A 26,727-nucleotide genomic window follows, 5' to 3' on the forward strand; every position below is an offset into this window, starting at 1 on the left:
TTGATGTGACATATCAAAGAAAATTGGTTTCCAATTCAAGGAAAAAGCATTGATCTGCTAACTCCAGCCTTTTTCAAAACACAGTTAACCTAAAAATGATGACAAGAATATGTATCATTTGGCCTGCATGGGTTTTTTTACAGGAAATTTTATAAGCCACAACATTTAAAAACCAGTGGTAATTTCACATTCTAAAGTCTGGATTTCACTTTTTGTTGAATTAAGAAGATACAGCAACATTAGGTCTAATGCAGGCCCTACCAATGACTGATGTGATTTCTGGTTTGCTACAGTCTCCACCACTCCATATTGCCTAGTATATAATCGTCTGTGCTCATTACTATGCAGGCCAAGTCCCTGGAGTTATCAAGTTTGCAGCCTTTTTACAAGAAGCTCTGGGCAGACAAGTAATCATACACAGGGTCCCTTCGCCTTACCACTTTCAGGAAAGGTTTCCCATTTCCTTGCCAAATGTCATTCCTATGTGACCACAAACTAAAGGGAGGCTCTCAGTACCATGCATCACCTTAACCCCAATGTCACTAAAACTACAGCTCACCTGTTACTCTGTGCCACTTCGCTCTCTCTTCACAGGTGTTATAGGCACCTCTCCATTGACGCTCTCCGTCCCACTAACAGACATCAAACTTCTCCGCTCCTTCTGGTTTGCCTTGTTTTCCACTTTTGTAACTCTAAACCTAGAAGCGAAAAGAGAAGAGCTGATGAGCTCTGAGTACAAATCATGAGTGAATCAAAAACCATCTATCTATCTAGGGCTGGGGCTGTAGCTCAGTGATAAAGTGCTTGCCTAGCAAGGGTGAGGCCCTGGGTTCGATTCCCAGCACCTCAAAAAAAAAAAGTCTATCTAGACAGGCATGGACATGTCTATACCCTCAGCAACTAGAGAGGTTCAGGCAGGAAGATCACAGGTTTGAGGCTGCCTTAGCATTTAGTGAGACCCTGCCACAAAATTTAAAAATTAAAATTAAACTGTCTACGGATGTAATCCCTAATATAGAAAGAAAAAAAGTCTACACAGAGGACCCCAAACAAACTCAACCAGAAGTTGGAACAGCAATGAGAAACATTCAATAAGAGGGGCATTCCCCAGCAGCAAATCCTGTAGTCCTCTGCCCAACTTTCCAGCTGATTCATTCAACCACATCATACACAACACTGATTATTTTATAGAGCATGCAAACTGCATTAAAACAGGTACTCAAGAATTAAACAGCCTCACAGTTATGGTTTCTGACAATGACATGAGCTTTATCATCAGCTTTTTTTAACCACAGAAGGCTAATAAAAGCACAACTGATTTAAAACTAAACTGACACAGGGCTGGGGTTGTGGCTCAGCAGTAGAGCATGCGCCTAGCATGTACGAGGCCCTGGGTCGGATCCTCAGCACCACTTAAAAATAAATAAATAAAAGTATTGTATCCAACTACAACTAAAAAATAAATATTAAAAAAAAACTAAACTGACATAGCCGTAATTGTCAGTAGATAACTATCTCACAAAAATATACACCTGTCAGTGCTATACACACACACACACACACACACACACACAGCCAAAAGAACCCTAATAATGCATTTTATCAGTATTAGCTGGTGTTGGGTTGAAGATTTATTTCTGTTTTTTAAAAACAAATTTGAGTTAATTTTCAATAAGGCCTAAAGAAAAAATTAAAGAAGTTGAAGAAGAGATTTTCATTAAAGGAGAAGTTAAAGTAATTAACTTAATTTGACTGTTTTTTAGAGCATTATCATTAAATCCCTAGTCTTTCAATGATAGCTTCTTTCTGGTTCTGGTTTTAATTTCCACAAAAACAATCTAAAATAAATTCTCCTTCTTTGTCCAAAATGTGTTCACCAACCATGAGGAGGAGGAAGACTCTAGGAAGTGAAAGAAAGAGCAGGGGAAAGTTATAAACACAAAGTTTATTCTGCCAAATGGGAAGACTCATAAGCAACATGTGTTGAAACACAGCCTGTGACCATTAAGAGCTCATAGTACCCAATATCCAAGAGAGCTGGGTTTGGGAAATTTCAAAAAGTCAAGTCAAACCTGAGTTGAAAATTTCAGCAGATTTTTTTTTTTAAGCAAACAAAATGGGCTTTGTCCAAACAAGCTCCATGTTCTCATTCATCTGCATTCATAAATTCCCATGACTCTGCCTCTTAATAAAACACTGTGGTCATGAGTTGTACTGTTTTGCTGTGGCAAACAGCCCTCGGTCTTCTCCTCTTGGCTTGTGCAACACATGCTGAAACTCAACTGAATAAAAATAAAAATAATAATAATGAAGATAGTCAACATGCTCAAAACTGTTATGAAACCTTTACCTGAGTCATCTCGTCTAGTCTTCACAGCAACCCTATGAGATGAGTGTGGCTGTCATTCTCACTTTAGAGGGGGACATGAGGCACAGGACCAGGTTAATAGTTTGTAAGCAGTGGTGCCAGGACTCAAGTGAAGCAATGGGCTTGGGCTATACTTCCCAGAGGTCTGTCATTTGAGAAAGAAGGATTACTACCAACTTTTGCTAAGATCTTCCCAACCTGACTCCCACATATAATCTTCACCTCTAGGCTCCAACTATCTTTGCAGTGTAAAGTTAGCAGTGCACTTCCTACCTGAGCCCAAACCGCAGAGATTGCAAAAATGCTTCATGTCAAGTCAGACTCATTTGTTCCTCAAACTGCAAGATCTTTGGATCACATATGGGTCACCAGTAAATGCTACTTTAAGACTGAGACCGCCAGGATGAAGAAAGAAGAAAGAAAAAAGAATGAAGCAATCATCACAATTCATATGGGTCTTATGTGGCAGATGCTTGACCTGATCTGTCTCCCTGGTACATGACTGTATAACATTTCCAGCTGCTTAGCAGCTAGGTGTAACCAAGTGATTTGTGGCCAGGGAATGTGAACCACAATGATATGCAGCACTCCCAGGCCTTTCTCACTAAATACCCCCAGGAACAATCCTCCATGACCTTTCTCCTGCTCACAGATCTGACACAGTCACGACGGAAGGGGCCTGGGACTCTGGACAACAAGTTGAAGAGCCACCTCCCCAATTGCCTGCTTTGGATTCCATATAGAAATGTCTACTCTGTATATAGTTGAGATTCTGAATTCCATCTGTTATAAAGTGAGTAATTAATTATTTAACTTAATTAATACATCTCCCATCTGATCTAGCAATAACTGCCTTTTAGGGTTCTTCTGCTATTGGAAACACAGAACTCAGACCAAAACACCTGTAAGCGTCCACAGATCTCATCTGAGCCAGGCTTAGGAGAACAGACTCCACATTTACAGATATATACAAATCTGTACCCAAATGCAACCATGTCCCGGACCCTCCAAAAGACACAAGGGACCGTACCTGCCAACAGAGAGGACAGTGACTTCCCCTTGGCGCCGTGGCCGGCTCTCTCTGGACTTGTTGGTGGGTTTTATGAAGTGCCATCGCTTGTGCCGACACCGCTGACACACATCTCTCTCCACAGCTCCACCCACTGTGTGTAGATGGTGGCCACAGACATGCTTCCCTGGAGTACCTCCTGGTGACAAGGGCCCAGGACTCACAGGTGGGCTCCCGGGGGTGCTGGGGGTCACTGGACTAAGGAAGGAAGGAAAAGGAGGAAATAGAACTGATTTAGCCAGCAAAAGTCATCTCTCCTCTATAATGTAAAAAAATGGTTAAATGAAAAAAAACACAACTTCCAATTGTCAAATGGACTTTGTGAATGTTAGGCAGCAGGCACTCAGGACCCTCGACCATGTAAGGACAACACATCTCTAACTATAATAACGTGATTTATCACTTCTAGAATGTAATTAACTGGCTAGAAATAAACCACTGCTTCTACTAATGATGCTCTGCTTGACTTTACAGCATTAGGCTTCTTTGTAAAACACGCATCTCCCACCTCATGCAGCCATACTAACTTCTCACACTAAGCCACATCTGCCTGGAACTCGGCTAAGAGATGCCTGGATCATACATGCCCTGGAGAAGAGAAAAACTTCAATTCCAATTGAATTTTCAGATGACTTAATCTAGACTATTAAATCCAATAGACTACTGCATCAAAGGAAGAAAGCTTTTAGGTCAAGGTATGAAAAAGTAATGCCTCAAACAGGTGTTTGGTGGTGACGATAAGTCATAAAAATAGCTAACACTTCGTATTCTAAGAATTTTTTATATAATTCAATTAATCTTTATAAAACCTTACAATGTATGTATTATTAATTTCCTTGTCTTAAAAATGAGGCCACTGAGGCTCAGAGAAACTAAGTAACTGGCCTGACGTCATACAGCAGATAAGTGTGGATCTGAAGAGAAAGTCAAATTTTAGAAACCACACTCTTACCCACCATGCTATATATTGTGCTTCAGAAACAGTGGAGGCCACTTTAATAATCTAGAAGAAATTTAGCCAGACTAGTCAAATCACAAAATGCAGAAGTATATAGGCCAGATGTTGGCTACCTTCAAAAGGCACATGTCAAGGTCTGGCCCCTAGAAAGGAAGGGATTAGAACAGGACAAGGCCAGATGACCAGGAATAACCAGCCCTCTGACAAATGTGGGTACAGAAAGGGCAGCACCTCTACAGAGCTGATACCTGAGATGTCAGCAAGAGCCCCAAGGGCACATGGTAGCCTTACGATGGCAAAAAACAGCCATGGGCTGCTGACAACTAGCCTGCCGCACATTCTTGAAGTACAGACTGTGACAGGAGACAATCTTAACGGTACAGCCAGTCAAAAGTTTCCTGGTGCTCTTTAGGGATCCACTTTAAATTGTTAAAATAAAACACAGAGCAGATCCTTCCTGGAGGAACACAGTGTCAACTTGGTCCCCTAGACCAACCATCCCCAGGTGCATCCCATACTTCCATGTCTGGCGCCTTTTCTCCTGCACTTTTTTTTTTTTTTTTTCTGCCTGCAACCAGCCCCTGCCACTTGAATGTCCACTCCAGATGGTGCCTCTTCCATGTACCTCCCTGACTTTCTGCTGGCCCCACAGAGTCCCTAGAGCTTCCGGTCTTCACCTCCCCTACAGCCACTTAGGCTGTGCACCACAAGGCCTCATGCACCTGTCTCCATTCCTACAGACTCAGCTCCTCCAGGACAAGGGTCTGTGCATGTCCTGCTCTAGCACAGCACCCAGCACACAGTGGGCATTCAATAAAGGCTCCTTGCTGGAGAAATGAAAAATTTTATAAAATACAGCTATTGGCAATTAATTATAAAGGAATACAGAGCTCCACAACTATAACCTAAAACCAGTAATTCCTTCAAAACATACAATTATCATCAAACCAACCTAGTGTTCATTCAGTCACCACTGTTCATAAGGGTCTTTCAGTGCCCAAGGTACTTCACATTCCTCATAATAACCCAATGGAGTTAGTACAATGGTCTTTCTCCATTTTACAGACAATAGGTGGAGCTCAGTGCCCAAGAACAGGTAGCCAATAAGAGGTAGAAGTAAGATTTGGTGTACCAGTTCCTAAGCTATGTTCCTGCTCTTAGTCTCTTAACCGTCCTTCCTCCCAGTAATGTTCTATAACATCAATTCTTGGCCAAGGTGACACTCCCCCAGGGGACACTGGCAATGTGTGGAGACATTTTGGGAGAAGTCAGGAGCTGTTCAGAAGGGCATCTACTAAGTAGAGGGAGAAGTTAGGAGCTGTTCAGAAGGGCATCTACTAAGTAGAGGCCAGGGATACTATTAAACATCCCACAATGCACCCAAAAGTACCCCTCAGCAAAGATTTGCTGGTCCAAGATGTCAATAGCACCAAATTTGGGAAATCTGCTCCAGCAGAACAGCATTTCCAATGCCATCCCATCTGAGCAAACAACTGGGGTAATGTCCCATTCCGTGGGAGGAGGAGACTTACCTTTCAATATCACCCAAACTGTTATCTGCCACCATAGCCTTTAAAACGTCAGCATTTGCTAGGGAATAAAAAGAACATTAAAGAATTAAAGTAGAAGGGGTGAACAATCATAGAATTATCACATCATAAAAGCTGCTGGAAAAACATGGAATTCAGGTCTTTCAGTTCATAGTTGATTCTTGAGACTCTGGATAAGGGAGAAGGTTAATTTTCCAGGTGGGTCAACTGGCTTAGCTCTGCTTCAAGACATGTAAGTCCTTAAGTCAGGACAGATATCTTAAAATTAGTATTGATCACAACATATATATGTAATACGTATATAGGTATCATATATGACACATATATATGAAATATAGGCTGACAAATTAGTCTTCTGATGTTAATTTTTTTAATCTAAATATGCAAGGGGGAGGGAAGCTAGGCTTTCAACAAAATCAAACTGAATCTCAGCTTCTAGGGTCCCCTGTCCACACTCACACCCTCACCACATGTCCCTTTCCCTCTTGCAGAGTGGTCAAATTCTCAAGAACCAAAAGCTGAAGTGCATGTTGCATTTCTCTCAGCTATTTAATTGGCAAGGCCAAATACTCTTGCTGCCTCCTAACCTTTTCCATTGATTTTTAAAGCACTGTTCTCATGACTAACCACAATGAATTCTCTAGAGAGGAAAAAATAAAAAATCACTATTTACCATGCGAGCTGATGCCAACATTTAACATTCCAATGAACCCCCAGAGGAGGGCAATTAAGGCCAGTTCCAACCACTCCTGCTGGAGGTGTTGAGAGCTAAGGGTTTATAGGAAGCATTTCTCAACCTAGTTTTCCTTCTTGCCCCACCCAGGAGCCAGTCTTCCTTATTTATTTTTTCCTATTTATACTCCATGAAAGTGAAGATACATATCTTTTCATGTTCCAAATGCTTATCTGTGCTGTGTTTTGGGTTCCCTCCATGATTCAATTTTCATCCCCCAGGGGTCCTCTTGGCCTACTGTCACCCTTGAGAATGCATAGATTTCTTTTTAAAGAATTATTAACATAACATACCATCCTTTGTTAAAAGAAATACTTTCTTTGCCCTTCATAACTATCCCTGAGGTTGTCCAAATGCATTTCCAAACAAAACTGATTTAGGGAAAAAAAAAAAAAAAGACCCTTGTCATTGCAAAAGTAGTGAAAATGGATTCATGGAATCTCTTTCAATGCAATAAAGACAGGGCAGGAAAATTAACTTTGCTCTCAGATAATGGGTTCAGATATTGCTGTGGTTTGGATGTGCTTTTGCCCCCCAGAGATTTGTATGTTGGAAGTTTGGTCCCCAGCATGGCAGCCTGGGAGGTGGTAGGACCTTTAGTGAGGTCTAGTAAGAGGTGATGAGGTCATTGAGGGTACAGCCCTCAGAAACAACTGATAAAGATCGTATGGTACTCTGGCTGGTTCTCAAGAGAGGTTTGTTATAAAAAAGAGGGATGGAGGTTATACATGGGGAGAGCTGGGCATGTAGCTCGCTGGTTGAGTACCTGCATAAGGCCCTGGGTTGAATCCCCAGTGCTGAAAATGAACAAATAAAAAAGGGAGCCCAACTCATAAATCACTCTCAGGCTTCCTGTGTTCCCATGTGATCTTTCTCTTTCACACATACTTCCACCATGATGCCACCTATTGTGTTGTGACCCAGCCCAGCGGTCCTCACTAGAGGCCAAATCAATGGGGCTTCCTAACTTTGGACTTTCAATGACCAAAACTGTGAGCTAAATCAACCTCCCTTTTAAATAAATACTCAGCTTCAGATATTTAATTATAGCAACAGAAAATGGACTAATACAGGGATACAGTCCCATGTACAACTTTGTAATTGATTATATTTAAAATACACAGTAATTTGCCAGTTTATCAAACTTCAAAATCATAAAATCAAAAAAAAAGGGAAATCAACAACAAAGGATATAAAACATGGATAGCAATAACTTTAATACTAACAATTAAACTAATGAGCTTTTTAAAAACAAAGCTTAAATAGTTTCCTGAGGAAATTATTCACCTATAAAATGATGACTGCCTATAAAATGAAACATCAAGTTGTAAAATGATACCAGAAGATAAAATGTATTAAAATAATTACCAAAGTTTGTGTTCTGTAGACTTGTTTCTCTTTTTTGTGTGTAGGGGGTATGCTACTGGAGATTGAATCCAGGGCACTTCACCACTGAGATATATCCTCAGCCCTTTTAATTTTTATTTTCAGACAGGGTCTCACCAAATTGGTGAGGCTACCTTGAACTTGTTATCCTCCTGAGTCACTGAGATGACAGGCATGTGCCCTTGTGCCTGCTGTTTCTCATGTTTTTATGAATTCCTGTGACTTATTCTTATCTCTTATAAATAATTAGTAAACAGCTCTTTGTTTGCTCTGAATGAAGTTTCTAAAAGCAGACTCTAGTTCCTACCCAAACACCATTCTCATCCACACTGTGGGAGGACGGTGGGCATATGGGATTAACACAGAATACACATTTACACGCATGTACACATGCAAGTCCCCTCTATCTCTGGGCTAACGGCCAAGTCTACACCAGAGAGTAAACTGCAGTAATGTGTCCCTGGGGAACCTTTCTGATTTTCTGTGATGAGAAGGCTTTCTAACATCACATCACATTAGGACTTGAAAACACACTTTAATTTGGTTGTAAAATTATAATAAAAGAACAATAATATAGGTTCTATTGAATAAAGGGTTGTCCCGTGTTATCTAGGGAGGACTGGTCCTTGGACCTCCCAGAAGACACCAAAATCTTCAGGTGCTCAAGCTCCTCATATAAAATGGCAGATGCCTATGCAAATTCTCCGAGTACTTAAGATAATCTCTAGATTACTTTTAATACTGAATGCAATGTAAATACTATGTAAATAGTTGTTATTCAGAATTATATGTTTAAGGAAAAATGACAAGAAAAATATGTACATGCTCAGTACAGATGCAACATTTTTTTGTTGTTTTGAACAATTTCAATCTGCAGTTGGTCAAACTGGCAGCTACAGATCTTTCTCTTTCACACATACTTACTTCCACCATGATCTCAAAAACAAAAGTGCCAACTATCTCTCCTCCTACTTTTATTATCCATAACTCCTATAAAGCCATAAAAGATGTTTTTTTTATGCTTGCCAACATTTTGTCAGCTATACTTCCTTTCACAGGCTTCTTGAGAATGGGCAAGGAAAACCCATAGAGAACAAATAGGTGGTGTTTTCTAGAAAATGCTTCCTCTCTTTCCCCTGAATTCATGCTTTATCATATGCATAAAAGAGTCCTTTTCAGGCAAGAGCGTCCTGTAGTCTCCCTTACTGCTATCTCTTCAAAGTTTTCCTGACACTCAAGGCATAAGTCCCAAGCAAGAACTACTATTACCATCACCAGAATTAACAAGGCTGATATGTGCCAGTCACTGCCTAAAAGCCTCACAGACCTTACTCTGTTGGATACTTCCAAGGCCCTAATACAGATAGAATTATCATCCCCATTCTACTATACAGAGAAATGAAAACTTACTAGCTGGCCACAGTCACACAGCTAGAAGTCACTTGCCCACCCCCTAGGATTGTCTGAGCAAGTACTTTAAACCCTAACACTCTCCTTCCTACTGTTTTAAGGTCCAGGTCTCTACCCAAACAGATGCAGACTGACTGAAGTTCAGAGCACAGTCTACTTATACAGCACATGGCAGAGCCCTCTTGGTGATCCTTTAGTTTTTGGAGGCATCTCTTCTGCCATGACAAAAATTGAATGTCACAGTAAGAGCTTCATAAAGGAGCCTATCTCTCTCCTCACGTGAATATTTCGGGATATCTGGGAATTAATTATAAAACTCTCCATTTGTACTCCGGCAGACAGCTTACCGGCCTACCCAGAAAACAAAGCTATAGAATCCCCAGAACTTTCCAAATTTGTGAGAAAACTCCACTGACTATGGAATTTCCTGAGCCATAGGAATGTCTTCTGTTATTCATAATGAGCCTCTTGATCACACTCAGTCTACACTAATGGAGTGACTTAGGGTGGGGCCAGTTGTCAGAAAGGTTGACACTTTCAGTCCCAACCACTGGGAAGGAGGGGAGCGGGTGTTCTGGGACTAGAGATAAAGCTCTACAAAAACTGTGAACAATAAGATTTAAGAAGCTTCCCAGTTGCTGAAACCATGGGGGTACCTGAAGGGTCCTGTGCTCAGAGAGGACATGCAGTCTCCACTTCCCAGTTCCCAGGATCTTGCCCTACACATCTCTTCCACCTGGTTGTTCCTCAATTAAAACCTTCACAATAAGGCAGTAAATGTAATCAAGCATTTCCTTGATTCTACAAGCCAATTTTACAAATTATCAAGCCTCGTGTGGGGGGGTGGTTATGGGAATTCCCTAATAGTCTACAGTCAAAAGTACTTGAGTCCTGGACTTGCAATTGGTATCTGAAGCTGGGCAATCTTGTGGGACTAAGCCTTTAACTTAGGGATCTAATGCTAACTCCAAGACAGGGTCAGAACTGATCAGAAATTAAATTGTAGGACACTCCTCTGGAGTTCAGAGTGTTGGAGAATTGCTCAGTGTGGAAAACCCCACATCTCGTGTCAGAAATGCAATATGAGGGTGTGGAGAAACTGTGTTTGCCTAGCTGGTCAGCTAAAAGATCCACCACCAAGGGACAGATACCTAAACTAACAGTTCCAAAATTAAAAGACACGTACATAAGTACAGTTTGTTTATCTGATCTTTACAGTCTTAGAAATTAAAACCTGCAAATTAAAAGGAGATGTAACAATGCACGGGTGGAAGACACACTATTTAGAACCAGACAGAAAGAGCTGTATTGCTCATTAACCATGTGAATTTAACCCCTTGGAGCTCTCTTTTCTTCAGTGGTAAAATGGGCATGAAAATACCAACTTTAGAAGGATGACCTAATTAATTTAACCCCTTGGAACCTTTCTTTCTTCACCTGTAAAATGGGTATGAAAATATCAACTTTAGGGGGATGATCTGAGGATTAGATGAGATTTACACACATAAAGCACCTAGATTTAAATCATTTAAATACATACGGCACACTCTAAAAACAGCAATGAAAATTATGCTGAGCCATATAAAGCTGCTTTATATGGTACCATATAAATCTAAGTGAAGAACAGTTGAATAGTCTAACACACTGGCAGCTTGGGCCATGCACTGCTCTTGCTGAAAATCGAGGATATCGGGGAAGGGAGATCCCCAGGGGAAGGGCTGAAGGCAGAGGGCAGGTACCTCCTGATGATTACATTTCAACTTTTAGACAGATGGCTCAACTATATCAGTGCCTGCTGCATGAGTCAGCCAGTGATGACCAGAACAAAGATCAAAGGGAAAGTTTTTCTTCTAAACTGATACTCAAAGTATTCAATATGGGAATCCATAGCTTTGGAGGAAGTGGGCAAGCACTTCTACAGACCTTAAGAATTGCTAAAGGGACAGAAACTGCTATGGCTTGGGTGTGGCCACATGATTAATCCATTCATGGACTAATGAATTCATGGGTTATTGAGGCAGAAGCTTTGTTGTAAAAGAAAGCACTCTGTCTTGCCACGTTCTGCCTTCTGCCACATTATGATAGAGCAAGAAGGTCCTTACTGAGCAGATGCTGAGCAGATGCAGGTGCCGTGCTCTTAGATTTGCCAGCCTCCAGAAGTAAGGGCTAAATAAACATCTATTCTTATAAATTACACAGTTTGTGCTATTTCAGTTATAGCAACAGAAAACAGGATGGTATCCTTCTGAGATAATAACCAGCATTCAGAACAATAATCCTACTTCCATTTAAGTGAAAGAAGGTCTAGGATACGTTTCACAGGGGACAAACACTTAAATCCATAAGGATTAAGCTTTTTTAAAGTATCAACACCTAATAGATAACAGAGAATACAAATCCATGGAGCCGAATGCAGGAGGGGATGCTAGTGGATGGGAGGGACTGCTCAACGTCGTGTAGTTTCAGTTCACAAAGATGAAACAGCTGTGGACAAAGATGGTGGTGACGCTGCACAACACTGTCAAATACTTAATGGCATTGAATTCTATACTTTAAAGTGGTCACAATAGTAAATTTTGTCATGTGTATTTTACCACAATTTTTAAAGCACAAAAAAAGTGAAAAGATGTATGATTTTGTCATGATAAACCCAACCCACTATGTATAACTATAAAGCTCTGATAAAAATAAAAAGACAAGAAAAGGGAAAAAAGAAATAGATAACACAGAGTGCTTATTATACTGAGCACTTCACGTGTTGCTATTTTGCAACAGTACTGTGAGGTAAATATTATTATGACCCTCATTTTGCAGGAGGAAACTGAGGTTTCATGAGGTAATGACTTTCCCCAAACTGTACACAACCAAGAAGTGATGAGGCCAGGCTTTGATATAAGGTGTCAGCCCCAGGGCTGGATCTGCCACACTGAGACTAACTGAGACTCAAAAAACTCACAAAAGTAAAACTCCCATGACTGGGTAAGGCTAGAAACTGAGGTATTAGGAAGCTCAGGCATAAAACTAATGAACAGTCCACACAAATTCTGACTCTTCCAAGCAGATTTTTAATAAAACTAAAATAGTAAATTGTTCTAGAAAACTAAAATATCCATACCTTCATTTTTCATGATGTAGTGGACAATTCGCCCAACAGTGTCACTATTTTCATTTAAACTGTCATTCAACTCTGAAAGAAAAAAGAGAAGAGAACATGTTATAACCGGTTCCCAGTAACAGGTCAATTAGACCTTCATCTCAGAGCCCAACATCTCACTGAACAGCTTCCAGAAAGGTCAAGCACTCATGCACAGTGCTAAGATTTAGCTTTCCTCCTTCATCCCCAAACTTCCCTGTGTCACATGTTGTGACTTCACTGACGAAAGCATAAAAGCACATATTGCAGTTGCCCCTAGATCTCTTCTCAAGATCAAGGTCACTTTCCAAGACAATGATATAGAAATGCATTTATACCAATACTCACTGCTATTATTTCTTTCTCATCGTTTCCTTAAACCTCATTAAAAGTTAAAAAAAAAAAAAAGATTCCCTTAGATTTTATTTTAACTGCAAGCTTAAGAGTATTAATTTATTTTTTAAATTGGATAATTATTCACCCATGTTTATGAAACTCTCTTATCCTTTCTAATATAGTCCCAAATTATCTAGATCTTGGCCACAGTTATTTATCCACAAACTTAATTTACTTTGGAACACTCTATACCAGTAATATGTGATGGTCCTTGGACGGGAAAAAAAAAAAAAAAAAATCAAACCTCCACTCATAAACTGATCTGTATAATTTATTTCAAGACAAGAAAAAAGAAGGAAGGTTCAAACACTCCATCCTACTTCACAGACAAAAAAATCAGGGTATACAAGGCCCACCCAGTTACCCAGAAGTGTCTTCTCCATGCCAAGGCTGTCTTTGCTTCTGTGTGAAGCACATGTTGGGACAGACATGCAGGAGCTGAGGGAAGCCAACATACAGGTGGCTGTGAAGGAGCAGAGGAGGAGGCTCTGCTTTCTGTTGACAAACACTCGGCTTTGGTTTGCTCATGAGCATATACATGACTCATCAAGCAACCGTGTTCCTCCTCAGCCTCAAAGGTCAATGGAGGTGGAAAAACCAACAGTCCAGCAAGCTGGCAAGGAATGAGGAACCTTCCCCCACAGGCCCTGCTGATTTGCTCCATGGGTGACCTACTCCAAATGTCACTTCTCAGAGGGGCTGAACAGGATTTAGAGAATTATCTACTTTCCCTCAAGGGACAAGCCCGGAAACGTCCCTGAAGGATGACTGGAAAGAAATACAAGGGGAAACAAGATGCATCTCTCAGGTTTATCCAGACACTACCTCAACTCCACATGACGAGGAAAGGATGAGACATGCTGGAATTCAATACCACTAGTTCTACTTTTACTCCACTATTCACATAATCATTTCCTTAACCGATATAAATTTCATTTGCATAGATTTAAGATAGAACTCCCCCCGCAGAAGTAATACTACAAAAATGGTGAGACTTGTTCAATTTTCCAACCATCCTTATTACAATCTGAGTCAACAATAACACCAAGGAGTGACGTCCACTGAGTGGCCCTATGTGTCAATCACCACTGCATCTTCTCTCTAAATTTCAAAGTACATGACAAGTTGGAGACTTTTATCCTCATTTAAATTAAAATAAAATGTCAATTAAATTAGAAATTAATTTAGACAAAATTAAGCATAGCAGATATTCAGAGCACACATAACTTGCTCAAGACATTAGGGCCAGAGAAGGTAAATGCCCAGTAGGTGTTCAGTAAACAAAAACAAGGTTTCAAACTCGAGGTGTGATTACTGCAAAACATACACTTAAATTACACCAAATGAGCTGCTATTGCCTCATAAATACAGGAAGCATATGTGACTGGTTGCTTATTTAAAAACTGTTCCCCCACATGTAAAAGGAGCCCAGGTTATTTACCTATCTTTTCAACCTTTTCCTCTTCAATGTCTTGCTCAGCCTCTGTAGTACAACGATAACCTTTCTTTTTAAGCAAATGACAGATGAGGACTCCAAAGAGACCCATGATGAAGAAGACAGGGACAAGCACATATGCAATGTATTCTGGATGTCCATTCCCAGTATTGTTTGTGGGCGATGGGGTCGTCTCTGTTCTCGAGTGCAAAGTGCGGCTGCCACCATTGTCTACAGAAAAGAACATGCACAGTTGTTATTACATGGGATTGGGGCAAAAGAAAATTCTAATGACTCTCAAGAAATGTTCACATTCAATCAGTGTCTCTAGCCTGGTGAAGTGGTATACTCCTATGATTCCAGCTACTTAGGAGGCTGAGGTAGGAGGATTGCGAGTTTAAGGCCAGCCTCAGTAACTTAACAGACCTTGTCTTGTTGTAGGGACAGACCAGATAGGACACCAAAGATAGCAGGAAACCGTTTTATTTAGCCGCAGCCTGGTTCAGAGGGTACAGCTTTTGCTGTAATCAATTAATCCCCTGAACCCCAAGTTCAGGTAGTTTCATAACTTTATACCCAGCATGTAAGGGGAGGGGCTCAGAAGTTCACAGTCTGCAGAAGTTCACATAAAATCAGCTTTTTCTTTCACTGTTCTGGGCAAGTTAATCCTTCAAAGACAACACCTGAGAAGGAAAGAGATTCTTCTCCCCTTTTTTTTCCTCCCCCTCCCAGCTGTTACCATGGAGCCCTATTGGAAACTTATCTTAGAAATGTAGACATCTCTGTGAAGCTCCAGCCCAAGGTCACAGGCCTTGTTAAAGGATTTGTCTTTTTTTTTTTTTTTAATCACATTTTGCATTTGTAAACACACTTCTACAAACTACTATACTGGATACATGTTTGTGAAAAACTAGTAAGAGGGCATCCAGCACCTGGAGTGCTGATTTCTTCCAGGCCAGTAGCCAAGTAAAATAGAGCAACAGGAAAATAGGAAGTTTACCTACACTGAACTCTTTTGTAGAGACTTTTTTGCTGATAGTCCTAAAATCAATTATGGTGAAGATTGCTGGAGAAGCTTAGTTAAGATTTTCGGGGCGGGGGGGTGCCACTATAGTCTCAAAATTAAAAATAAGGGGTGTAGCTTGGTAGTACAGCATCCCTGAGTTCAATCCCCAGTACCAACAAAAAAACAAAAACAAAACAAAAAAAAACCCAACAGCATCTATCTAGTTCCAAAACCACAGGCCACAGAGCCTGGAGGGTCTGGCAGCACACAAAGAATAAGAGCCCAAACTTGGGCTAAAACAATCCCAATTCACCTATGCCTGCCACTCATACACAGGAACCCATCCGGGGTCATATAACCTCTTGAAGCGCCTGTACATTTATGTATCCATTCACTTATCCAAATAAACATTTACTGCATGCCCATTATTTGACTCCCCTACCCCAGAGCTGGGAATAGACAGGGATGGACAACATAAATTCAGCCCCTGCCATCGTGGAGTTTTGGGGAAGCATCATAAACAGCACTAAGAAAATCAGTATCTGGTCAAATCATGGCAGATGGCGAGAAGGGTCGTGAAAGGAGTACATGGTCACTGGGAGAGAGAAAATAACACTGGGACCTGGCTTCTGGCATCAGGAACAGGAAAGTTGTGAAAGGGGCATAGTATGGAGAAAAAGAGAAGTTTGCTTTTAGATGTGTCAAAGTACCACATGGACATGTGCCAGAGGCAGCCAGATACCATGGCCTTTGGGGGTGCCACATGGCCTCCAAAAAGTAAGAGAGAGAGAGAGAGCCTGGAGTATGCAATTATAAGATGTGGCCAATTAAGATGGAGCAGACTACACAGAAATAAACTGTATTGTGTCATAGAAAAATGAGGAAAGAAGTAGCAAATGAAGTGAGGGGTCAGGTAGATCTCAGCAGTTAGAATACCTTGCTTCTGAAGTGAGAAAATGAGGCTTCCTTCCATCACCAAGAGTCATACACACAGCTTACAAAACCCCGAAACTAGCAAGCTAGAGACATTCAATCATAACCTTTCTCAAGAACATTTTGGGGAGGAAAAAAAAAAAAATCAATGTTATAAGGATTGTATTGGGTACAAATAACTGGTATGAAATGAGAGCTCATCTCAGGAACAAACAGTTTCAAACAGAAGCTTAATTTGCAAACCAGAGGCCAACGAAAAAAGGGCAACCTCTATTACACAGGAATAGTCATTGTCTTTGAACAGGAAAGAAAAGAACTGGTTCCTTAGGTTTGTAAAAAGCTGCATTCATTATTTTATCAAGCAACCTCTAGAATTTGAGATAACCTATAATTTTTTTCTGATTTCTCTCCCAAGAAAATGATGTATATGTAGTACAGTTCCTGCATAATGACATTTTGGTCAACAGTGAACCACACACATATTTGATAGAGGTCCCGTAAGATTACAATGAAAGCTGAAGAATTCCTGTCACCTAGTATTTTCTGGATCTTTTCTGTTTGGATGCACAGATACTTATGCTTATGTGACAGCTGCCAACTGTATTCAGTATAGTGACATGTTATACAAGTTTACAGCCTAGAGCAATAGGCCACACCATATAGCACAGGTGTGTACAGACTGCACAATCTAGATTTGTGTAAGTACACCATCACCTAATAAAGTATTGCTCAGAGTGTATCCCCATCACTAAGCAACACATAACTATATATTCCTAAATAAATGCAACTATGTCATCTAAATTAAAGTTTAACCTCAAGCCTCACATTTCAATATAAACCAGAAACACTTTTTTTTTTTTTTTGTACTGGGGACTGAATCACTTTACCACTAAGCTACAACCGCAGCTCTTTATTTTTTAAGATAGGGTCTCACTAAGTTTCTCAGGCTAGCCTCAAACTTGTGATCCTCTTGCCTCAGTCTCCCAAGTCACAGGGATCATGTTCATGTGCAACTATCTTGGCAGTACAGTGCTTCTTACAGTTATTCTCCTTCTTTTACTAACACATGCTCTATGCAACAGGACTAGGTGACAACTGAGATTTTTATTCAGAATAACTGTTTATTCAATTCAGAGGTGGTAACAAACTAGCTTCGGGGAAAAGAAAAACAGGATGAAAACAGAAGGCTCAGAAGTGGAGACAAATAGCACCTCCTGAACTAGATGGCTGGGAATAATTGTCAACTTGGCAACTAACAAACCCTTACACATACTACCTGTTTCCGGAGTTCTGTGACTTATTAACATGTATCATTGACTTTCTCTTATAATTATTGTTCCATGAGAAAAGTAAAATATGAATCTAAATTTGTGAAATATACAAATTACAGTGGGGTGCAAAAGAGCACTATGGGTAAGAGCTTGGACTGCCAGGCAAAGAAGCAGCTCACCCACCCACTAGGCAAGTTATCTGGGGCAAACAGCTTAACTGTTCTGTGCTGAGTTTGCTTGTCTGTTAGATGGCATCAAAATGACTGTACCTACCTATGATGATTTCAAAACATGACCCCGAATTTTTTGATACTGCTCCCATTGAGAGGTGAGATCCTCATCTCCTCCTCTTAAATGCACATTCTATGTTTTGCCTGCCAAGGGAATTTGTTGGGAGTGATGCACTATCAAGTTCCAGACCCCAAGCCTTAAGAAACTGACATTTTCCCCTTCCAGTATCTTGAGCCACTTGTTCGTCACCACACCATGAGAAAGCCTAACCTGTCCTGTGGTTGGAGACTACTAGCAGGTATCAACATGCCACCCAGTAACTAAGTCACCTTTGAAGCAAATCCTATAGCCCAGTTGATTGTGCATGGACCAAAAATAACCTCTTCCCAAACTATAGATCCCTAAGCCAAATAAATGACTTTTGCTATCTTAAGACACTAAGTTTTGAGGTAGTTAGTTATATAGCAATAATAACCAGAAGGCCACCTGAGGTACATGATGTCACCATAAAGATTAAATATATTAATATGTAAAGCATTCAGAAGAATGACTAAGGAAAGGTGAACACTATGAAAGTATTTTAGTCATCATGATTACAGACCTACATTACCCAATAAATTAGCCACTAACCACATGTAGCTACTAAATGTAAATTTAAATCAACTGGACTTAAACTAGAAATTCAGCTCCTTAGTTGCATTAGCCACAACTAAAGTGCCCAACAGTTATTTATATGTGACTAATTGCTACCGTACTGGCAGGTCAGATAAAGAACATTTCCATTATACCAGAAAGTGAAAATTCTACTGGACAGCTCTCTTATAGATTTACAAGAGTTAATGAGAACAATGTTGACTGGAGAATCTACTTAAATAATTCAATAAAAAAGTAAATATTTGTAAATAATGCCTAAAACATTTGTTAGCTTATGTAGGTTTAGCTTTCCTTCAATTAACACAAATACATTTCTCCAAAACACTGTGGCTCTCTTTGTCCTTCACCCCCCAAGCTGAATTATGTCTGAATTATGAACAAATTATTTATTGAGTCAAAATTAAGAGCAAAGGCTATCATAGCGATTATGAATGTAAGTCAAAAAACAAAAACACCTGCACACTTAACAATGTAATACTAAGAAAATACCTAAGTCAATCATTAAACAGCATTTTATGGAATAATATGTACCATTTAAAACTACTTATGAAGATTTCATGGAGATACAAGAAAACATGAGTGCTCCAATGTTGAATTTTAAAATCTGGATTCACCTTACATGAAATATGATCTAACTAGTAAAAAAAAAAAAAAAACACGAAAGTATAAAATGTATAAAGCAAAGAGCAAAATATTAAGTGATTCACTTAATATATGATTCATTCAAACATGATTCAGTTGGGAGTACAGGACAATGAAAGATACAGTGTTTCAAAGTGTTAACTGAAGGAAAGCTAAACCTACATATGTTAAGGAATGTTTAGGCATTATTTACAAAATTTTGTTATTTGAAAGTTATTTTTCATTGAATTGTTTGAGTAGATTTCCAGTCAACATTTTTCTTGTCAGCTCTTCCTTATAAATCCACAACAAAGTTGTCCAATAGAACCTTCACTTTCTGGGATGATGAAATTGCTGTTTATCTGACCTGCTAGTATGGTAGTTTTATGACTGAGATAATTTGAAATTTTATCTTCATAATTTTCCTGTAACTTTAAAGTTACTTTGTATTGCTTTTGAACCAAGAAGGTAGATACTTACTTAAAACCTGCAGAGCAGAAGTTGTCAGCCATTGGTAATCACAGACCCTTGATGGATGAGGCCAACTTCAAAATCTTTCCTCCCATTTCTACAAACCCTTGGACCCTAAGTTCACATAAGGGCCAGTGACATAAGAATGATGCCCAAGTTTCTACTTGAGCAACATGGGAGTCATGGCTGCCATCCAAAGAGATGGAAAATATGTCAGGGTGAAGGGGGGAAATCGATTTTACTTGTTGTGTTGAATTTGGTCACTCACCCTTCTAAATTTGTTTGTTGAATTCCTAACCCCAAATACCTCAGAATGTAACCATATTTGAAGACAGATCTTTAAGAAGGTAAACTAGTTAAAATAAGGTCAGCAGTATGAACCCGGATCCCATATGATTACTGTCAATATAAAAAGGGGAAACTTTTTATATTGGCAGATACACATGCGCGGAAAACATCATGTAAACCTAAAGACAAAGATCTGGGAGATGCTTCTACAGACCAAGGGCATCAAAGATCACCAGCAAACCATCATAAGCAGGAGAGTCATGGAATAGTGTCTCTACCACAGCCTGAGAAGGTACCAACCCTGCTGACACTTGATCTTGGGCTTTCAGTTTCCAGAACTATGGCACGATAAATTTCAGTACTTAAGCCAGTTTGTGGTACTTTGTTTAGAAAGCCCTAGCATTTGGCATGTGAAGGATATCATGATCTCAATTCTGAACAATGGTTTGAATGTCTGCTCCAACTTTGTGTTACAACTTAATTGCCACTATAACAGTATTTTTATTTTTTATTTGTTTTAATTAATTATACATAACAGTAGAATGCACTTATATACTTTGATGTATCACACATACATAGATGGGATATAATTTCTCATTTTTCTGAATATACATATTATAGAATCACATTGGTCATACAGTCACATGCTTATAACAGCATTAAAAGGTGTCAGGTCATGAGGGATCAGGGAGATGGTTATAATGAGAGGGGACTCCTGATAAAAGGATAAGTTTGGTCTCTATCTTTCCTGTCTGGAACATGCTCACTTGCCCTTCTACCATGTTACGATGCAGCAGGAAAGTCCTCACAAGATGCCAACACCACACTCTTGGACTTCCCAGCCTCCAGAACTGTAAACAAGTAAACACTTACAGTTTACCAATTACCCAGTCTGTGGTATTGGTTATGGCAACACAGACAAAGCTGAGGGACATCTGGAGGGAAATATCCACTGAGCAACAAGATCTGCTCTATCCGAAAACTGAGAAAGAAAAGCCAGGGCTCCACCTGAGGATACAGAAGAAATTTCCAAAAGCAATGTGTGGTCAGACGTTATAAAAGAGTACAACTAAATGAGGAAGGAAAAAAAATGGTGCCACTGCTATGATAAATAGTATGGAGATCCTCAAAAAAATTGAAACTAGAACTACCATATGATCCAGAGATCTCATTCCTGGGTATATAGTCTAACAAACTAAACTTAGGATTTTGAAAAAATATCTGCATGCCCACAGTCTCTGAAGCACTATTCACAATAGCCAAGGGGGGATGGAAACAACCTACCTGTCTATCTGTGAATGAAGGGATAAAGAAAATATGGTGTACATATACACTGGAATACGATTCTGCTTTATAAAAGAAGCAAACTCTGCCTTTTATGACAACATGGATGAACCTGGAACACAATAAGCTAAAAGAAATAAACCAGCCACAGAAAGACAAACTATCAATTACATGAAGTATCTGAAATACAGTATTCCCTCCTATCCACAGGGTTTACATTCCAAGGCTCCCAATAGTTGCCAAAAACTACAGATAATATCAAATCCTACATGTACTGTTTTTTCCTCTGCATAAATACCTATGACAAAGTTTAATATTTAAATTGGGCATAGTAAGAGATTAACAATAATAATTTAAAAAACAATTATAACAATCTGCTGCAATAAAAATAATATGAATGTGGTCTCTCCTTCCCTCCTCCTCTCACCCCTCTCTCAGCATTTCTGTATTTCATCTAAAACAAGCTTCTTTTTGGCATACTCCCAATTGCCAACATCACTATTCTGGTGCTTCAGGGTCATTAATAAGTAAAATAAGTCTTACTTAAGCCAAGCACTGCAATACTGGATAGTCAACATGGTAACCAAGATGCCTATTAAATGACTAACAGGTAGCATATACAGCATGGATACACTGGACAAAGGAACAATTCACAGCCCAGGATAGATGGATCAACGTTTCATCACACTACTCAAAACGGTACACCATTTAAAACATTGATTTTTTTTTTAATATCTGGAATTTTCCATTTTATATTTTTGGACCACAGTAGATCCTGAGTTAACTGAAACGACAGAAAGCAAAAGCTAAGGATAAAGAAGAACTACTATAGCCAAATTGACAGAAACAGTATAGAATGGTGCTTGTCAAGGGCTGGAGGAAGAAAAAATGAATAGTTGCTATTCAAAGAATATAACATTTCAATTTTACAAGATGAATAAGTTCAAGAGATCTGACAAAATTGCATTGTCTACTAAAAACATTGTCAAGAGGCTGAAACTCATGTTCACGTGTTCATACCATAATAAAAGAGAAGGAAAAGAAAAACAACCTAAGAGGAATCTTTACAAAGAGATTTGAGAACTCAAGACAAATCTAAGAATACATGGGAAACCTTTAGCTTCTAATTTAGGAAGCAGCTTGGAATTTTTTAACTTCCCCCTAGGATTTTATTCCTTATTTCTCTGTAGTTTCTTGAAGTAAACATTCTTTAAGTATTCTAAAAATAAAATAAATTAAATAAATGGAAAAAATAGAATGATAAACTCAGAAGGTCAAGGCTCATATGTTTTCTCTCATATGTGGAAGCTAGAGAGGAAAAAGGAAAAGAAAGAAGGGGGTTCTCATGAAAATCAAAGAGAGGTCGGTAGAGGAAAGGGATGAGGAGGTGGCAGGAGGGGAAAGAGGGGGTAGGTGCTGGGTTATTGTTATATTGTGTGCCTGTACAAATATGTAACAACAAATCCCACCATTATGTACAACTACAATGCACCAATAAAAATACGGAAAAAAAAATAGAATAAAACCGAAGGAAAAAAAAAAAAAACAATCCATGGGAGATCTTTAGGGGCCTTGGAAGAAGCTGTTTTCCAGTAGACTTAAGGCAAGATGGAAGCCAGATTTTCTGAGTTGTGGAATAGCAACACTGAGCTCAGTTTACTCTTTCCAGACTCCCAGAATGAGCAAGCAAAGAGGGGCGGGGCATTCATACTCAAGGTGAAGGTAAGAAACTTTTATTTGGAGTTTATTGCCTTAAGTGAATGAAACCGAAGTATTTATCTTATTCTGTTTTCTGTTGCTAGAGCAGAATACCTAGAACTCAGTGATTTATAAAGAAAAGAGGTTATTTTAGCTAACAGTACTAGAGGCTGGGAAGTTTTGCTGCATTTGGTGTGGGCCTTGTGCAGCTTCAACTCGTGGCAGAAAGCAGAGGACAAGTGGGCACATGTGAAAGAAAAGACATGAGGGGGAGCCACACTTTATAGGGACATGTGCTAGCAATAACTAATGTTTTAGTGATAACTACTCCAGTCTCACAAAAGCAAGCCAGGCTTTATTTCCTCACAAGGGCCCCACTCTCTGACCCAAATCCCCCCACTAGACTTCACCTTCCAGCACCACCAATATTGAGTTTTAATTTTCCAACACATGAACTTTGGGGGGGGACACTCTCAAACCACGGTAGTATTAATTAATATATTGAAGGAAAGGAGCAAAGGAAGAGACTGAAAAGGAATATGGAGCAGTGATTTTGAGGAGATGATCTCCATATGAAGGAGACAGATTAAACACTTGAACAGGAAAAGAGACACTTCTTCCTGAAGTTGTCTTTTATAGTAGGTGGAAGGAAGCTCAGGAAACAGGTGGGTAATGTCCTCTAGTTTCTACTTCAGAATAGCAATGGCATGTATTGAGACCTAGGGACTTGGGGCAAAAGCGGGCTTCACAGAGCAGGCTGGACAGATAGGTTAAAGGAATGAGAAAAGCCAGTGAACAGACTGCTCAAGGTAGGCATCAGCACACAGTCAACGTGCGCACCCCTAACCTCAAGGTGCCCTAACGTGCTCAGGGAATGCAACGCAGACTGCTAAGCCCAGGAGGAAAAAAACAAGTAATGAGGGTCAGAATGGCAAGTAAACAGAGCAAAAGTAAGATGGAACAGCTGAGGATGAGATGGTTCCAGAAGTGCTAAAAGTCTGACACACTAGTTTATTACACACTATTGATACTAACAAGAGCTACCATGAGATGCCCTCACAATGAGAGGACATCTGTGGGCCAGCACTGAGCTGAGCACTAAGTCGTCACAAAAATTATGAACTAGACCCCAGCATTATCCCCCTGTTACAGTTGGGGAAATGGAGGCACAGAATGTTAGTCAATGTTCCCAAGGTCACACGGCGTCTATGTGGTCATGCCAGGATTCAAACCAGGTCTAGATCCCACCTGCCTGTGCAGGGCTTCCAGTTACCCTAGGTGTCTGCATATCTAAAAAAGATCATAAGCGGCACCATCCAATGACCAGGGCCATTTAAAGTGTATTTTAGTTACTTTTCTTTGAACAATATCTCATCAGTTAGCTACTTTTCTGTTAAAATGCCAAATGATGACCTGCTTTCTCCTATTTCACAATTTAGTTTAGATTAAAGCTTATCAAACTTCAAAACCCTGGGTTCCAATTAACAAAGAAACAAGTAGGACACGTTTTAAAATGTCCCTTCCCAGGCTCCATCACAGATTTTACAATGAACGACTAAATTTGTCCCAATCTCTGATCTCCCTCCCAACCCCCAAATCACAGCTCATCCTACAGAAGTTATAACCAGGGGTGCCCCCAGCTTTGCTGCCTCTCCAAGAGCAAGCCCGTCTCCCCTTGAGAATCCTCTGCACACAGCAAGAGCCATTCAAACAGGCCGTTCTCAGCTCTGACTGATAAGCACGAATGCCTTCAACAGCAAGACAAATAAATTTTTATCAAAATTCTTCAGGTTTTTCCTGGCCCAGCCAGGTTTAATTAGTTCACTACACTCTGAGAACTCACTATGTATGTGTGTTATGCCAAGAGCCTGTTGAGAAGATTACAAAAGACTTCAGAAGATTACAAAAGCCTTGAAAGGAAAAAAGATTGAAGACAGCAGGGAAGTGAAGAAGAGGTCTGAGGAATAGCAGGAATCAATCAAAAAAAGCCAGAAGTAATTTTTTAGTTTGTTCCAAGTAATGCTTGTATTTCCATCTGACCCCAACGGTCAGAGGAGCTGAAACAGACAGGCACAGAAATGGCATTCCTCAAGCCCAGTGGGCATAACTTAAGGGTTGCTAAAATAATGGAGAAGACATGGAAGTCACCAGAGACTCTAGATAAGGAGGCCCTGGTAACTGCTCCCAAGCAACTTCGTGCCAACCAAGGCCAAGAGCACCACAATGGCTGATGGTTCCGATAGCAGTTCTCCCAGTCTTATCAGGAAATGGTGTGCATTCTCAGAAGCCAGGGTTCCCAGCAGTGACCCAAGGCACTTGATGGGAAAGAGGCCTGGCTGGTAAAATAATCCACACCAAAACTGGTCAAAAACCAGCTTTTAAAACACACCCCCAAAATTAATTAAATCAAAAATATCACACATATATGCAAGCATACCTTCTTTTCTTTTAAGCTAACATTCAAAACCCCAGGATTTGAGAACAGCCTACTTGTGATTTAGATTACTGAGATGGCTAGACATTCATTTCTCTAATGAGGTTTTTCTTTTCTACTCTGCTGCAGGCTATTTTTGTGATACTGAACAAGTTACTTCACCTCTCAGGGCCTTGGTTTATTCATCTGAAAAATGAAAAAAAAAAAAAAAAAAAAAGGAGACTATGTCCCTCATAGTTCTCAAAATCCCACATCTCACCAATCTTTTGCAACCCCTCCACAACCCCATCCCCAACCCCATTCACCCTGGATTCACACTACTGGAGATAAAAATGTAAGTGCACACTCCATGCTCACAAGGAAAGATCTGAAAAGCTCAGTATACCAATTATTTTATACATTTTTCATCACAAAATAAAATCTGGGAAAGGCAAAAACCTGTATTGACCTAATGGGTGGTCATTTACAATCTCTATTCCACTTAGTTTGCTGCATAAATATTAATAGATTTTATTAGACCCCTAGGGCAGGGAATCATATAATTTAAATTTTAGACCATGGGGCCCCAAGCACTTCAGATCATCAACAATACCATGAAGCAAGTGGTATTTTTTTGAGAAGAGGATACAGAGGGACAAGGAGGTATGGCACTTGCCTAAGGTCACAGGGTTGAAAACTGGTAAGAGTTTGGAGAAAACTTGGGCAGTCCCTGCTTGAGGGCTGTTGTTTTGTAACAAATGCATACAATGTCTCTTGGGCCTTGGGTCTACTGTGGGAGTGCTAGGACTTACTAGCTAGTGCAAAATGACCTCCTTCATTAAGTTAATTATTTAAACAGTTTAAATCAATTATTGACACTGATAAAAGCAGAAGAAACAAAGTGAATTCTACAAAATAAAATAATCCCCCAAACTATTTCTAGATGGCCATGGAGATGACTAAAGTCACAGGCGCCAGTGATGAAGACACTGCCTTCACCCAAACTCAAGAAGCTTAAGATGGATGGAGAGAACAAATGAACTTATATAGGAACTGGAGGACAATGTGAGTCAGTATATAAATAAATACTGAAATTTGCAGTGAATCTTGAGCAGCACTAGCCTCCAATCAACTCCTCAACAGCTACTATGCAGCCCAAGCCTATCCCACAATGCAGCTGTGACAGAGGGGGCACTCCAGACTGCATCTGCCACCTGCAGGCAGAGTCCACCCACCCATGAAACAAATTCCACCCACACTCCCAAACTTCAACTGCACACAGTGCCACAATTACCTTTATTTTGTCAAAGTCCCTGAAATGCTACCATGACACATGAGCACTGAAGTCTGACCAGGGACATCAAAGACCACTTTGAATACAGATGGAGCCCTAGTAAAACATGCAGAGATTAGCAAGGC

General features: G+C 39.9%; 1 protein-coding gene across 3 annotated transcripts in view; it reads right to left on the reverse strand.

Moving 5' to 3' along the window:
• The window catches only part of Rell1 (RELT like 1), a 62,664-nt gene that overhangs the window by 15,468 nt on the left and 20,469 nt on the right, over positions 1 to 26,727 (reverse strand). For 2 of the 3 annotated variants that reach the window (XM_076864815.2, XM_076864816.2), the window contains exons 2-6: positions 14,445 to 14,669; positions 12,590 to 12,661; positions 5,928 to 5,985; positions 3,399 to 3,635; positions 560 to 698 (exon numbers count right to left, since the gene is read on the reverse strand). In XM_076864815.2, coding sequence (XP_076720930.1) covers positions 563 to 698; positions 3,399 to 3,635; positions 5,928 to 5,985; positions 12,590 to 12,661; positions 14,445 to 14,669 — 728 coding nt within the window. In that variant the 3' untranslated portion in view covers positions 560 to 562. Of the gene's footprint in view, positions 1 to 559; positions 699 to 2,350; positions 2,758 to 3,398; positions 3,636 to 5,927; positions 5,986 to 12,589; positions 12,662 to 14,444; positions 14,670 to 26,727 lie in introns of those variants that run through there. The other variant, XR_013092177.2, reaches the window with a different exon arrangement.

The sequence above is a fragment of the Callospermophilus lateralis genome, chromosome 8 (assembly GCF_048772815.1).
Source record: "Callospermophilus lateralis isolate mCalLat2 chromosome 8, mCalLat2.hap1, whole genome shotgun sequence".
Taxonomy (NCBI): Eukaryota; Metazoa; Chordata; class Mammalia; order Rodentia; family Sciuridae; genus Callospermophilus; species Callospermophilus lateralis.